The 15,241-nt window shown below is 48.5% G+C and overlaps 1 protein-coding gene across 2 annotated transcripts in view; it reads right to left on the minus strand.

The window, feature by feature from the left end:
- LOC144785878 (uncharacterized) overlaps positions 1-15,241 on the minus strand; it is an 88,223-nt gene that overhangs the window by 40,675 nt on the left and 32,307 nt on the right. For both annotated transcript variants that reach the window (XR_013602052.1, XM_078664735.1), the window contains exon 5: positions 11,966-12,084. Coding sequence is in view for 1 of the 2 variants with exons in the window: in XM_078664735.1 (XP_078520861.1) it covers positions 11,966-12,084 (119 nt within the window). In the remaining variant the exon portion in view is untranslated. The remainder of the gene's footprint in view (positions 1-11,965; positions 12,085-15,241) is intronic.

The raw sequence follows: 15,241 nt of genomic DNA on the forward strand, positions 1-15,241 counted from the left end.
TCACTATATATCAGTCCAAACAACCCTTATTGATGATTGGTTGTAAGTCAACCTTATAGACCAGCTATCCTAGTAGCATGGATACGAGCAGTCTAAGGCTAAGACTCTAGAGGGCGTGTTAAGCCAGCTGTTTTACCATCACATTACCCCTTGAACACCCAGTGAAAGGACACCACACAAGTGTTATGAAAATAAACAGTGTATTTATTAGAATCACAACAGCCCTGTACTCTTTATGAGGACAGGGTGCTAGGCACACAACAAAACTCTTACGAAAATACTTAAGTTAGCACAGTATATACAAATGCCCGAGGGGCACGAAAAACCATATACTCTAAAAGTGGAATGCGAATTACTAGCAGGTAAGTAACAATTCTCAGAGGCTTTAGAAACGCTAGGCCTACAATACTAAACACTCAGGTTAGGAGCAGGAGGCCTAGGGACACCACGTGCAGAGTGGGAACTCTCACGCGTAAGGCGGGAAAAAGCCTATGGAAGCTAGAACTCACAAAGTTACTGTTCTCGGGCGAACCCGACTAGGTAGGTCGAAAACGACAGTGGATCTGGACCCTTGGATAGTGAGGCTATGCTGGGGCACCGAAATGCCGAAGTTACCTAGCCCAGGGGCTGCGGCTGCATAGGTCTGAAAAGACGTCGGGATTCCTCGTTGACGAACCAGGAGCCTGAAGAAGAAGTTGCTGGCAGGCGGCCAGTGAAGAAAAGTTCGAAGAGATCCAAGCCTGGATCAGGGAAGAAGAAACCTGAAAGCAGAGGGGACCAAGTTCTTGAATCACTAGCCAGTGATTAAGTGGGCACCAGGATGGCACCGGGCGAAGTCACCGCAGTCAGGTGAGTGGGCGCTGCTGGGCTCTGTAGTCTCACGGACCAGGAGGCGTTGTCGGCGACCAGGATGGAGGTACGAGCTGTCCCACGATGGATGATGCTTTCGACGTTGCTGGACCCAGGATTGGGGCAACAAGTCTTGGCAAATTCAAGCCCACGCGGTGGACCTAAAATGGCGTCTGGAGTGGACCAGGAGGGTCCGGGGTGCTCCTCGTTTGGAAGGGAGCAAGGGCCAGTCTGGAGCAACCAGACCAGCAGCAGTGATGTCGTCGGGCGTCATCAGGAAGGCCACAAGCCAGCGGGCTAGTAGCCAAACAACGCGGTGAGCAGCAAAAAGCAGAAGGGCCCCACGCAGATCGTGGAGATGCTGGGAGGCTGGACTTCGGTGCTGGAGCTGCTCAGGGTCGGGGCTTCTCGGTCCCCAAAGCACTCACCAGAGGATCCCTCGGCGGTCGTGCTGGAAAGAAGTCGTGCAGTCTTGAAGATGGCCGGTCCCTCGAGGTCTCGTCGCACCCACGGTTCTCAGCTTGGCTGTAGAGGTGGGTAGAGGTCAGAGGTGCCAGGGAAGCCGGTTCTCGTCGAGCTGGGCAGTCGGATTCCGGAGGAAGGACTTGCAGCAGACCGCAGTGTTCTTAAGATGGTGCCTGCGGATGCAGGGTGACTACTCCTTAGTCACAAGGGAGAATCTTGAAGAAGAAATCTTGATGTCCTTTCGTAGAAAGTCGTGTCTTGATTCCAAAGATGATCTAATTTGGAAGGGGGCCTGCTCCTACCTTTATCTGGGAAAAGGGGGCTGGCACGCGACTAAGTCCTGCCCTATGGGTGGGACCAGGAGGGGGGTGGTTACACCCCTCTCCTTTGGCGGGCTTTCCCCAGGCCAGGGGCTGGAGTGCCCCTGGAACTGGTTTCAGCCGGCCTATGCACAGTGAGCACCGGGGTGCCACTTGCAGTCACCTTCCTCTGAAGCCCTGCCTACCTAGGATACACAAAATCCTGTCTGGGACGGTGCTGGCACCGCCCCTGGCAGGAAACCCTTTGTCCTTATCTCCTGCTCTGGGAGGACTCCCAGCAGCAGGAGGGCAGACTTGTGTCTCGGTGGCAGCATCCATTTTGTGGAGCTGAGGCTCTGTTTGACTTTAACCGGGGTTAGAGGTTACATACATGTCGTGTCCCTCTAGAAGGGTGGAATGCTAACCCCGTCGCCAGATTTGGCGAGGGGTTAGTATTCCAATTCGTATGACACCTTACTCGACATGTTTTGATAAAGCGATACCAGAGTTGGCATATAACCGCGAGGATTATAATGCACTTAAGAGTATATGGTATGCGATATCATGGAAACGGCTAAGGGATGGATCCCGAAAGCCGCAGACAGGCTCAGCTCATGCCAGAGCACCATCTCACACGATTCCAAGCACTCTGCCTTCAGGATTGTTAAGGCCTGCCATAGGAGTGACTGATAGGAGATCTGTGTGTCCATTTTAGGGTTAGATATAGGTATACTATATCTAAAGCAAAGGGTGAGTACACCACCTTGCCCCAGCTGTCGTGCAGCCAGTTGTGTCAGTTTAGTTAGTCAGCCCAGGGGGGGCATAATACATGCTTCAGCCCCTGGGAGACTTCTGGGTACACCTCAGCCCTGGGTACAGGGACTTGAAGAGGGCCCAGTGCCAATTCAGTACCTGAGTACAATTTGGATAGAGAGAACAGCTAGGCTGTGGGTCTGATTAGCAGGCCCACAGCCAGGGAAAGTCGTAAACCAGTGCAGCAAAAAGCAAAAATCTGGGTGATCATAGGATTGCAGACCCTACTCTCCTACATGACCCCCCCCCAAACTTTGGGACAATAAACTAACCTTGACCAGGTGAGTCTTCTTGCTCTAAGTGGAAATACCTGGAGAGCCCATCAGCATTGCTGTGATCAGTACCAGGTCTATGCTCCACTGTAAAATCCATCCCCTGTAGGGAAATGGACCACCTAAGCAGTTTGGGGTTTTCACCCTTCATCTGATTTAGCCACAAGAGGGGCTTATGGTCGGTCTGAATGGTGAAGTGAGTGCCAAACAAGTAGGCCCTCAGCTTCTTCAGGGCCCAAACCACAGCAAAGGCCTCCATCTCAATAGCTGACCAATTTTTCTCTCTGGGGGTCAGCCTCCTACTAATGAAAGCAATAGGCTGATCATTACCATCAAAATTCAGTTGAGACAGAACAGCTCCCACACCCAACTCAGAAGCATCTGTTTGGACAATGAATGGCTTGGAGTAATCTGGACTCTTAAGGATAGGTGCTGTGCACATGGCCTGCTTGAGGTCATTGAATGCTTTCGGACAGCTTGCTGTCCACTGAACTTTCTTTGGCATCTTTTTGCTTGTCAGGTCATTAAGAGGGGTCACTATGGACCCATAATTTCTGACAAACTTCCTATAGTAACCAGTCAGGCCCAAGAAAGCTCGAACCTGAGTCTGGGTGATTGGAGGAGCCCAGTCCTGGATGGCCTGTATTTTACTCTCCAATGGCTGAACCTGGCCTCCACCTACAAGGTGGCCCAGGTATACAACCTGTGTCTGCCCTATCTGGCACTTAGTGGCCTTGATAGTGAGGCCTGCCTTTTGCAGAGCCTCTAACACTTTCCTCAGGTGGACCAGGTGATCCTCCCAGGTGGAGCTAAAGACAGCAATATCGTCAAGATATGCTGCACAGAAGTCATCCAGCCCAGTGAGGACTTGATTCACCAACCTTTGGAAGGTGGCAGGTGCATTTTTCAAACCAAAGGGCAATACCACAAACTGATAATGCCCACCAGGGGTAGAAAATGCTGTCTTGGGTTTGGCCTCCTCAGCTAACCTGATTTGCCAATACCCAGCTGTCAAATCAAATGTACTTAAGAAGTTGGCAGAAGCCAATTTATCTATAAGTTCATCTGCTCTTGGTATTGGGTGGGCATCAGTCTTAGTGACTGCATTGAGGCCTCTGTAGTCTACGCAAAACCTCATCTCTTTCTTACCACCCTGGGTGTGAGGCTTTGGCACTAGAACTACTGGGCTAGCCCAAGGGCTATCTGAGGGCTCAATGACTCCCAGCTCCAACATTTTCTGCACTTCTGTTTTGATGCAGTCTCTAACATGATCAGGCTGTCTGTAGATTTTACTCTTGACAGGCAGACTGTCCCCAGTGTCAACATCATGGGTACACCAATCAGTTTGGCTGGGTGTTAGAGAGAACATATGTCTGAAGGATTGCAGAACTTGCCTGCAATCCTGTTGCTGATGCTCAGTGAGGCTGCCACAAAAGACAACACCATCTACTGACCCATCATCAGGATTCTGAGTGAGCAGGTCTGGGAGAGGGTCACTCTCTTCCTCCTGTCCCTCATCTGTGGCCATGAGCAAGCTCATGTCCTTCCTGTCAACATATGCCTTGAGCCTGTTTACATGGAGCACTCTGAGAGGGCTCCTGGGAGTTCCAAGGTCCACCAAGTAGGTAACCTCTCCCTTTTGCTCAATGATGGTGTGGGGCCCAGACCATTTGTCTTTCAGAGCTGCTGGGGCCACTGGCTCCAGCACCCACACCTTCTGTCCTGGCTGGTACACAGTCAGAACAGCCTTTTGGTCATGCCAAGCTTTTTGAAGTTCTTGGCTGGCCTCAAGGTTTTTAGATGCCTTTTCCATATACTCAGCCATCCTGGAGCGGAGACCAAGTACATAGTCCACTATGTTGGTTGCAGGCTTTTTGAGAGGTCTCTCCCATCCTTCCTTCACCAAACACAGGGGTCCTCTTACAGGATGCCCATACAGAAGCTCAAAAGGGCTGTAGCCAACCCCCTTCTGTGGGACCTCTCTGTAAGCAAACAAGAGGCAGGGCATCAGGACATCCCATCTTCTCCTAAGAGTTTCAGGTAGTCCATGAATCATCCCTTTGAGGGTCCTGTTGAATCTCTCAACAAGCCCATTGCATTGTGGGTGGTAGGGTGTGGTGAACTTGTAGTTCACACCACACTCCTTCCACATTGCAGTCAGATATCCTGACATGAAGTTTGTACCTCTGTCAGAAACAACCTCCTTAGGGAAGCCCACTCTGGAGAACACTCCAACTAGGGCCCTTGCCACTACAGGTGCTGTAGTGGTCCTAAGTGGAATAGCTTCAGGATACCTGGTGGCATGATCCACCACCACCAGTATAAACTTGTGCCCTGATGCTGTCTGGGGTTCCATTGGACCAACAATGTCAATCCCCACTCTTTCAAAGGGAACCCCCACCACAGGTAGTGGTATGAGGGGGGCCTTTGTTGTGCCACCTGACTTACCACTGGCTTGGCAAGTGACACAGGAGCGACAAAACTCCTTGGTATTCTCATTCATGTGGGGCCAGTGAAAGTGTGAGACAAGCCTGTCCCACGTCTTTGTCTGACCTAAATGACCTGCACGGGGAATCTCATGGGCCAAGGTGAGAAGGAAACCTCTCAGAGACAAGGGGATGACCAGCCTCCTGGTTGCACCAGGCTTGGGGTCTCTTGACTCAGAGTACAGGAGTCCATCTTCCCAGTATACCCTGTGGGCACCTGTGGCATTCCCTGCAGCCTCAGCAGCAGCCTGCTGTCTGAGGGGTTCAAGGGAAGGGCAGTCTAACTGTGCCTTCCCCAGGTCTGCTCTGGAGGGTCCCCCTGAGCCCAGAAACTCAACTTGATCAAGTTCAAGCTCTTTAGGCTCAGTTTCCCTCAGCTCTCTTAGATCAGCCTCCTCAGAGACTTGATCCTCAACCTGGGGCAAGGGGGAAGGCAAAGCCTTACCCTTACTGCTCTTCTTCTTGGAAGGTGTCTGGTCCATAATTTCAGGATCCAGCACCTGTTCAGTGGGGCATCTTCTGGCCTGTGACCTAGTCACAGCAAGCACATGTGCTGGCAAGCCTAACATTTCCATGTGAGTCCTCTGCTCCACTTCTGACCATAGTGATGACTCCAAATCATTGCCCAACAAACAATCAACTGGGAGGTCTGAACGGACTACAACTTTCTTTTGTCCCTTCACTCCACCCCAGGAGAAAGCCACAATCGCCATACTATGACTGGTAGTGACGTTGCTGGCATTGGTCACCAGGAAATCTGTACCTGGCATGATCTGTCCAGGGTTACAGTCTCAAGGAGTGGCACATTTTCGTGGAAAGCGGAAGCGATTGACGTGTACTCACCGCATCTCTATGCTTTGACCGATGCGCAAGCAGTAAGGGTTAGCAGCCGCGGACAATCAACATATTTACTACCGGCACTGACACATCCATTCTTGCGCGACACCATCGAAATATCGTGCACAAACCCTCTGTGCCTAGAGACATCGTGCACAGACCCCTTATGCTTAGAGGTAACGATTAGCCGTCTGAGCTGGAAGCCTCCAGCTTGATTTACAACCACCACGATACAAAATTTCACTATTTAGAAATCGTCGAGGGTAATTATATCCTTAACCTGAAGATATCGCTTTTCCGCTTTTCCGCTTCCCCACATTAATAGGAAACAACTTGAAAACATTGATGTTCAAGAGATCAATTCTGATAGTGTGAACTCTATTCACCTACCCTGTATATACACTAAACAAATTACGTGTTCACCATACGAAAAATCTTTTTTAATATAAGAAAAATGATGGTTACAGTCCTGATGAAGGCATAGTGTGTATGTCGAAACGCGTCGACAGGATACCATCAATTCCTTAAATATTAATTTTTATTGTGACAACATATGTATTAGTACAATGTTATTTTATCAATTAGGATCAATGTATTGATTTTTATTATATGTCTTTATCATATTAAACATGTATATTTTTTCATATTGAATTGGTTGTGTATTTGCCATTTGTCTATTGTGCCACTCCTTGAGACTGTATGCCTGGGATTGTTATTTCACATATATTGTTTGCCCTGTCCCAGGATATTTATCCACAACAGGGGGTCCTTGCTTGTTTCACAAATGATCTGTCCAGGGTCCACAAAGTTAGGTGTCACCATGGTGACACTGGCACAAGTGTCCCTATAGGCCTGAGCCATCTTGCCATTAATCAAAGGTGTCTGCCTGTATTTGCCCAAAGTATTGGGACTTATATCAGGGGACATATCCATATCCCCTGTACAGACAAGGACAGCCTGAGTGAGTGTGCCAACTAAGTTGTCAGACCCCTCAGTTCCCAAGGTTAACCCAACTAATGCCTTGGGAGGTACACTACCACTACTGACTGTACTAGGGGTGCAGTTGCCTTAGGGGCTGTAGTGGCAGGAGTTTGTCCTCCTCTTTTGGTGCACTCACTAAACCAGTGAGACTTACTTTTACAGTACTGGCACCACCTCTTTGACTGGCCTTCTTGATTCTTCTTCTTCTGGGAAGCCTGACCCCCACCCTCTTTGGTTTGTTGGGGACCTGGTGAAGACTTCTGGTCATTTTGTTCACTCTTAACATTACCCTTCTGGTCTGCTTTCTTCTGACCACCCTGGTTCTGGTTCTGGTTCTGCTTGATCCTTGTCCTGACCCATTTGTCTGCCTTCTTTCCCAATTCTTGGGGAGAGGTCAGATCTGAATCAACAAGGTGCTGGTGCAACAACTGGTTCTGACAATTGTTTAAAATTTGTTCTCTCATCATAAGATTATACAATCCTGTGTAATCTGTAACCTTGCTACCCAGCAACCAGCCCTCCAAAGCCTTAGTGGCACAATCCACAAAGTCAGACCAGTCCTGAGACTGAGTTTTCTGGGTGTCTCTGAACAGCAACCTGTAGTGCTCAGTGGTTAAACCAAACCCATCAATCAGTGCATTTTTCAGGACCTGGTAATCATTAGCATCCTCCACTCTTGTAGTGAGGAGCTTATCTCTACCTTTACCATCAAAGGAGAGCCACAGTATAGCTGCCCACTGACTTCGGGGAATGCACTGCACAGTGCAGGCTCTCTCCAAAGCAGCCATCCATTTCTGGATGTCATCCCCTTGCTTAAAGGGGGGCACTATTTTCGTCAGGTGTTTAGTATCTAAACCCTTCTCTCTATCTCTTGGGAGATTGCTGCCACCAGTGGGAGCTAACCCACTCATCTGCTGCTCTCTAGCCAAGGCAAGCTTCTCTTTGGCCAGGGCAATTTCTTCCCTTTCAATCCTCAGAGTAGCCTGTCTCATCCTAGCTTCATGCTCCATTCTCTGAGGGGAAGTCAATCTCCTCTGGGGAGAGTTCCTTCTCCTCTGAGAAGAGGCATTAGAGTGCAGAGATCTATTGGAGTCCCTAGAAAGAGATCTATCTCTCCTAACTCCAATGTTAGGCCTACTTAGGGTCAGTACTGGGGGTCCCCCAGATCCTAGCCCAAGCAAGTCTAAGTTGGCCCTGGTTAGCCTTCTGACTACCTCAAGACCTTTGTCTACCTCATCCCCAGAGAGTTCCTCCTGATCCTCCTCCTCCTCAACTGCAGTAGCAGTGTTGGGGAGGTCTGGATCCCCAGAGGTTCCCTCTAAGGCTGGCATGTTCTCATGTAACTGAGAAATCTTTCTGGCATCATATGTCTCTAAGAGACCTATCAGAAAGGGAATGGTGGGGTTAGACCCCTGCTTCAGTTTCCTGGAGGTACAGACTTGTCTCATCTCCTGGAAACTGAGAGCTGCATATCTTGAAGTGACCTGTGGAGGGTCAACACTTACCAGGGGAGTCTCAGTGGACTCTCCATGGTTAGACATGCTTTTCTAGTGAGGTGTAAGTGGTGCACTTACCTACACTATATGTTTGCCTACTGATCCCTTGCTAGAGTTGTAGTTTAGGGTGTGCTAGGCCCTAGGAGCTACAACAGCTGGTTCAGTAGAACTCAGAGTATTCTAAGCTAAGTTATATGTACCTTTAGTACTTATGTGATCTTTCACAAGATATTCTTAGGATATGTGTGGTAAAACAACAGCAAGCTCAAATCCCAACCGCTGCCACCAATGTGAGAAGTTGGCCTGATGTGCAGTGCTCACTATTCTAGTGATCACTATATATCAGTCCAAACAACCCTTATTGATGATTGGTTGTAAGTCAACCTTATAGACCAGCTATCCTAGTAGCATGGATACGAGCAGTCTAAGGCTAAGACTCTAGAGGGCGTGTTAAGCCAGCTGTTTTACCATCACATTACCCCTTGAACACCCAGTGAAAGGACACCACACAAGTGTTATGAAAATAAACAGTGTATTTATTAGAATCACAACAGCCCTGTACTCTTTATGAGGACAGGGTGCTAGGCACACAACAAAACTCTTACGAAAATACTTAAGTTAGCACAGTATATACAAATGCCCGAGGGGCACGAAAAACCATATACTCTAAAAGTGGAATGCGAATTACTAGCAGGTAAGTAACAATTCTCAGAGGCTTTAGAAACGCTAGGCCTACAATACTAAACACTCAGGTTAGGAGCAGGAGGCCTAGGGACACCACGTGCAGAGTGGGAACTCTCACGCGTAAGGCGGGAAAAAGCCTATGGAAGCTAGAACTCACAAAGTTACTGTTCTCGGGCGAACCCGACTAGGTAGGTCGAAAACGACAGTGGATCTGGACCCTTGGATAGTGAGGCTATGCTGGGGCACCGAAATGCCGAAGTTACCTAGCCCAGGGGCTGCGGCTGCATAGGTCTGAAAAGACGTCGGGATTCCTCGTTGACGAACCAGGAGCCTGAAGAAGAAGTTGCTGGCAGGCGGCCAGTGAAGAAAAGTTCGAAGAGATCCAAGCCTGGATCAGGGAAGAAGAAACCTGAAAGCAGAGGGGACCAAGTTCTTGAATCACTAGCCAGTGATTAAGTGGGCACCAGGATGGCACCGGGCGAAGTCACCGCAGTCAGGTGAGTGGGCGCTGCTGGGCTCTGTAGTCTCACGGACCAGGAGGCGTTGTCGGCGACCAGGATGGAGGTACGAGCTGTCCCACGATGGATGATGCTTTCGACGTCGCTGGACCCAGGATTGGGGCAACAAGTCTTGGCAAATTCAAGCCCACGCGGTGGACCTAAAATGGCGTCTGGAGTGGACCAGGAGGGTCCGGGGTGCTCCTCGTTTGGAAGGGAGCAAGGGCCAGTCTGGAGCAACCAGACCAGCAGCAGTGATGTCGTCGGGCGTCGTCAGGAAGGCCACAAGCCAGCGGGCTAGTAGCCAAACAACGCGGTGAGCAGCAAAAAGCAGAAGGGCCCCACGCAGATCGTGGAGATGCTGGGAGGCTGGACTTCGGTGCTGGAGCTGCTCAGGGTCGGGGCTTCTCGGTCCCCAAAGCACTCACCAGAGGATCCCTCGGCGGTCGTGCTGGAAAGAAGTCGTGCAGTCTTGAAGATGGCCGGTCCCTCGAGGTCTCGTCGCACCCACGGTTCTCAGCTTGGCTGTAGAGGTGGGTAGAGGTCAGAGGTGCCAGGGAAGCTGGTTCTCGTCGAGCTGGGCAGTCGGATTCCGGAGGAAGGACTTGCAGCAGACCGCAGTGTTCTTAAGATGGTGCCTGCGGATGCAGGGTGACTACTCCTTAGTCACAAGGGAGAATCTTGAAGAAGAAATCTTGATGTCCTTTCGTAGAAAGTCGTGTCTTGATTCCAAAGATGATCTAATTTGGAAGGGGGCCTGCTCCTACCTTTATCTGGGAAAAGGGGGCTGGCACGCGACTAAGTCCTGCCCTATGGGTGGGACCAGGAGGGGGGTGGTTACACCCTTCTCCTTTGGCGGGCTTTCCCCAGGCCAGGGGCTGGAGTGCCCCTGGAACTGGTTTCAGCCGGCCTATGCACAGTGAGCACCGGGGTGCCACTTGCAGTCACCTTCCTCTGAAGCCCTGCCTACCTAGGATACACAAAATCCTGTCTGGGACGGTGCTGGCACCGCCCCTGGCAGGAAACCCTTTGTCCTTATCTCCTGCTCTGGGAGGACTCCCAGCAGCAGGAGGGCAGACTTGTGTCTCGGTGGCAGCATCCATTTTGTGGAGCTGAGGCTCTGTTTGACTTTAACCGGGGTTAGAGGTTACATACATGTCGTGTCCCTCTAGAAGGGTGGAATGCTAACCCCGTCGCCAGAATTGGCGAGGGGTTAGTATTCCAATTCGTATGACACCTTACTCGACATGTTTTGATAAAGCGATACCAGAGTTGCATATAACCGCGAGGATTATAATGCACTTAAGAGTATATGGTATGCGATATCATGGAAACGGCTAAGGGATGGATCCCGAAAGCCGCAGACAGGCTCAGCTCATGCCAGAGCACCATCTCACACGATTCCAAGCACTCTGCCTTCAGGATTGTTAAGGCCTGCCATAGGAGTGACTGATAGGAGATCTGTGTGTCCATTTTAGGGTTAGATATAGGTATACTATATCTAAAGAAAAGGGTGAGTACACCACCTTGCCCCAGCTGTCGTGCAGCCAGTTGTGTCAGTTTAGTTAGTCAGCCCAGGGGTGGCATAATACATGCTTCAGCCCCTGGGAGACTTCTGGGTACACCTCAGCCCTGGGTACAGGGACTTGAAGAGGGCCCAGTGCCAATTCAGTACCTGAGTACAATTTGGATAGAGAGAACAGCTAGGCTGTGGGTCTGATTAGCAGGCCCACAGCCAGGGAAAGTCGTAAACCAGTGCAGCAAAAAGCAAATATCTGGGTGATCATAGGATTGCAGACCCTACTCTCCTACACAAACCCAAAACGCAATCGAAGTGGTTATTAAAAAATGGAATTCACAAAATTGTTTCTGTACTACTGGAAACCTAAGACTGAGGTTTCCAGGAATAACCTGGTAATTTGCTCTATCTTTAGCTTTCCGAAACCATGCTAAGTGCAGGAGTGCTGAAACTAGTCATATTTTGTGAAGAAAGGCCTCTGAAAGCAAACACTTCTGTACTTCTTTACTCATCACAATTTGTTTTTCAATTTTTTTCTTTGGCAAGACAGAAACCTGAGCAAATGGTTCCAGAGAGATCACATGGCATTAGTAAATACATTGTTTGCAACACTTTAAGGAATCAGAGCATGCACTTTCAGATACCCAGTAGTGTATGAGACCTCTCCTTAAATGCTTTCACAGCCCAGTCAAGTGCACAAGTTCACTTTAACCCAAGATTTCAAAGTCACTCAATGCTGTGCAGAGAAACATTTACATAACTCATACCTAACAGATCCGACTGGCTTAGCTCTGGCTGCAATGGCTTCTGGGATACACGCTTCCTCCTGGCATTCTTTGATCATAGTCTCTTTGATTCCCATCCCAGTGGAGATGCCCCCGGCTGCCTGCAACAAGGAAGGAGTGACTATGACAGAATATGACATATCAATAGCCTATTACATATACAGAATTGTAACCTTTACCAACCCCTTCTATTTTTGATCCAGTTTGTGATCAGCATATCTTCCAAAAAAGAGTAAACCACATCTCCCACAAGAAGAGCAGCCAGACTCAACATGTAGGATCACAGAAGATCTCAGAAGGGAAGCCGTCAGAAGAGTGCATTCCTTACTTTAGATTTGGTGAGTCAGGGCACACAGAAGCGTGGTAGTTTTTACTGCCAATTCCTCTCTGGATATATCCCACACCAGGACCCATATGAACAATGGGTCTGTGCTGCGTAGTCGCTGAAATAGGCGTCCAGCAGAGGCCGACCTGATACTACCGCCTGCTTGAACCGATGCCAGCCGCTAAGTGGAAGCACACACTTAGAGCACAGCGGGTGCATTTTTCTGGATCTGTAACTTCTGTACTTGGCTCTCTAACAATTGCTGTAATCCTACTGAGATGCCATTGTACTGTGCTTCAATCTGGGTTATTTCATATTAGTTGCAGCGTCAGTATGGAAGTTAAAGTGTCTTAAGGCAAGGATATAAGACAGTGAGATGATCCCTTTCCCCTACAGATCAGGAAATCTACCTGGCCAGTGAGTAGCTGCATCCTGAGTGCAATATGTTAGAATGAATGTTTAAGTTAGAGAAGGTGAAAGAACATGACATGCATTTAAGCATTTGTTTTGTAAAGTGCTACATCTGATCTGGGTCACTTCCGAGACCTTGAACAGAAAGAAAAAATACACAGAATTCCGAAAGCATGAGAGTTAGGGTCTAGCCAGATCCAATATTCTTTCATCACCCCGAAGAAGAGATGGTTTTAGTTGAAAGGCTTTCAGGAGTTCTCCGAAATGAAGGGAACAGGCTAGAGTTTAGGGATAAGCTTGTTTCAAAGTTTCAAGTCTTAGGCCCCCCAGAATCATTGACTCTATGTATGCTGTTGTATCAGATGAGCCCCCGAGGATCAGCCGTTCTTGGTTGGAGAGTAGAAGACAGCCAATTTATTAAGGTCAGCAGGAGCTTTGAACCAATATAACTTGTGCACTAGTAAATATTATTTTATTCTTCAGTGGTAACAAATGGGTAGCCCAAGAGCATCATATTGCTTGCAGCACCCTAAAATGTTGCTCTCCAAATGTTCCATTCCACAGGTTTATATTTCTAGGCAGTACAAACATTTTTCTGGTACAGAAGAGCATGTGGACTCTTCCATTTTATTCTCTAACAAGTATGCCCCAAGGACTTGTTATGGCAAAAATACCAGTGTTCAAGAATTGCCAGGCTGAAGAGACTGCGGCTGCAACCTCGGTAGTGGTGAATTAGGGTCTCTGAATGGGAAAAGCGAGCTTCCTGCTGAAGATTCTAATAGAGTCAGGGAGATCCCTTCGATGATACAATAAGAGTTTGCATGTAAAGAATATAGAGAATGTGCAGTGATACAGCCAAGCGGATACCACTGATACAACCTGATTATAGGCCAAATTCAAGGTGTATGATCACGGTTCCTGTTCTTCTTACCCAATGATTGAACATTTATGGTGAATTCCATTAGAGGAAGTAATGAGCCAAGACTCCGCTAACCAGAGCTAGAAAGAATCACACATTTGGTCACTTCCGGCAGTATAAAACTGGCAAAGTGTGCATACTAGGAGCTTTATGTAAAATAGCAAAGTGTGCTGACAGACGTATTATGAAAACTGGAAAAGTGTCTTCTAGATATTATGGGATTTGCAAAGGTGTACATTGCTGCCATTAAGAACAGATACAAAGTGTGTTCAGCAAGAGAGAGAGAAGGGTATCTGAGGTGCACAGAAAGAAAGAATAATAGAGAGAGGTCTAAGAAAGAGACAGAGCGGAGTGTGAGGAAGAGAGAGAAATAAGGCAGATGGGGAGAGAGAGACAGAGAAAGAATAAAGGCAACACAGCTTAAAAAGAGACCTAGGTAGTTCAAGCACAGCATAGACTTCCAGTACAACTGGTAATAAAACGCATATTAAAAAAATGCAGGTGATGGTAGTAGTGCCAAGATGATGATTGATTGAATATCTTTATTCGGTAAAATTTGTTCACCATAAAAGAGTACATATACACAATAAAAATACAATTCCCCCGCTAAAAACAATAATAATATAACAGTATGATTAATATAGACCTAGGACAAGCATCCTCAACAGTCACTAGGTTAAGTAGAAGAACCATCAATTACATACAATCAATCAATTGGTAGCCTAGAATGCAGCTTCAGTAACCTTGAGCGCGTCAGCCATGCACTACTCAAAAATGTTGCCACCCCACATATCATGGCAGTGGATGTTGAGTCAGTAGAAAGTACACGTAAAGCCAAACTATGACACCTCAACCCCAACTCCCTGCATACGGGTTTCAGCCAGATCTTCCGAGCCACTTTGTAGGCAGGACAGGCAAAAAATAGGTGGGCCACAGACTCCTTAGGTGCTGCGCAGCCAGGGCACGAACTCGAGGGGGCACCAGAGTTGGACCACCTCGCGGTAAATTCATGCACCGGGAGGGTCCCATACCTTAGTTTTAAATATAGCGCTCTGTCTAAGGGTTTGGTTATCAAATCAAAAAAGGGTTCCAGCTTTCTCACCCATTTGAATTCTAAAAACCGATCGGTGAGTGAACCCCCAACCATACCGCGTAATGCCTCGCCCTGTACCCAGTCCCAGTATAGCTTCTTGATCACTGGTTTGGGCGGCGGCATTTGTGACTCCCATGCATCTCTCAGACCCAATTGGAAAACCAGGTCTCTCAGATTGTTCACCCATCCAATCTTATTGCCAGTGTCAAGCAATAGTAGATCATCCAACCCTTCAGCATATTTGACAAGCTCCTTAGTCCTTCTTAAGCGGACCCAGAAGAGCAATGGGCGCAGCCTCACTAGGTCCTTAAGGGCTCGTCTACCCAAGTCTAGTCGCAAGGGGATCAGCGGGGTAGAGGCGGGGAGAGCCACCACCTCCCTCAAAAACTTATTTTCCGCTAAGGAAAGTTCCGAAACATTCTCGAACCCCCAAAGCTCAGAGCCATATAATGCAGCCGGGAGTATCTGACCCTCATAAATGGCCATGGCCGGGGAGACAGGTTTGCTGGT

Source organism: Lissotriton helveticus, chromosome 10 (genome assembly GCF_964261635.1).
Source record: "Lissotriton helveticus chromosome 10, aLisHel1.1, whole genome shotgun sequence".
In the NCBI taxonomy this organism is placed as follows: Eukaryota; Metazoa; Chordata; class Amphibia; order Caudata; family Salamandridae; genus Lissotriton; species Lissotriton helveticus.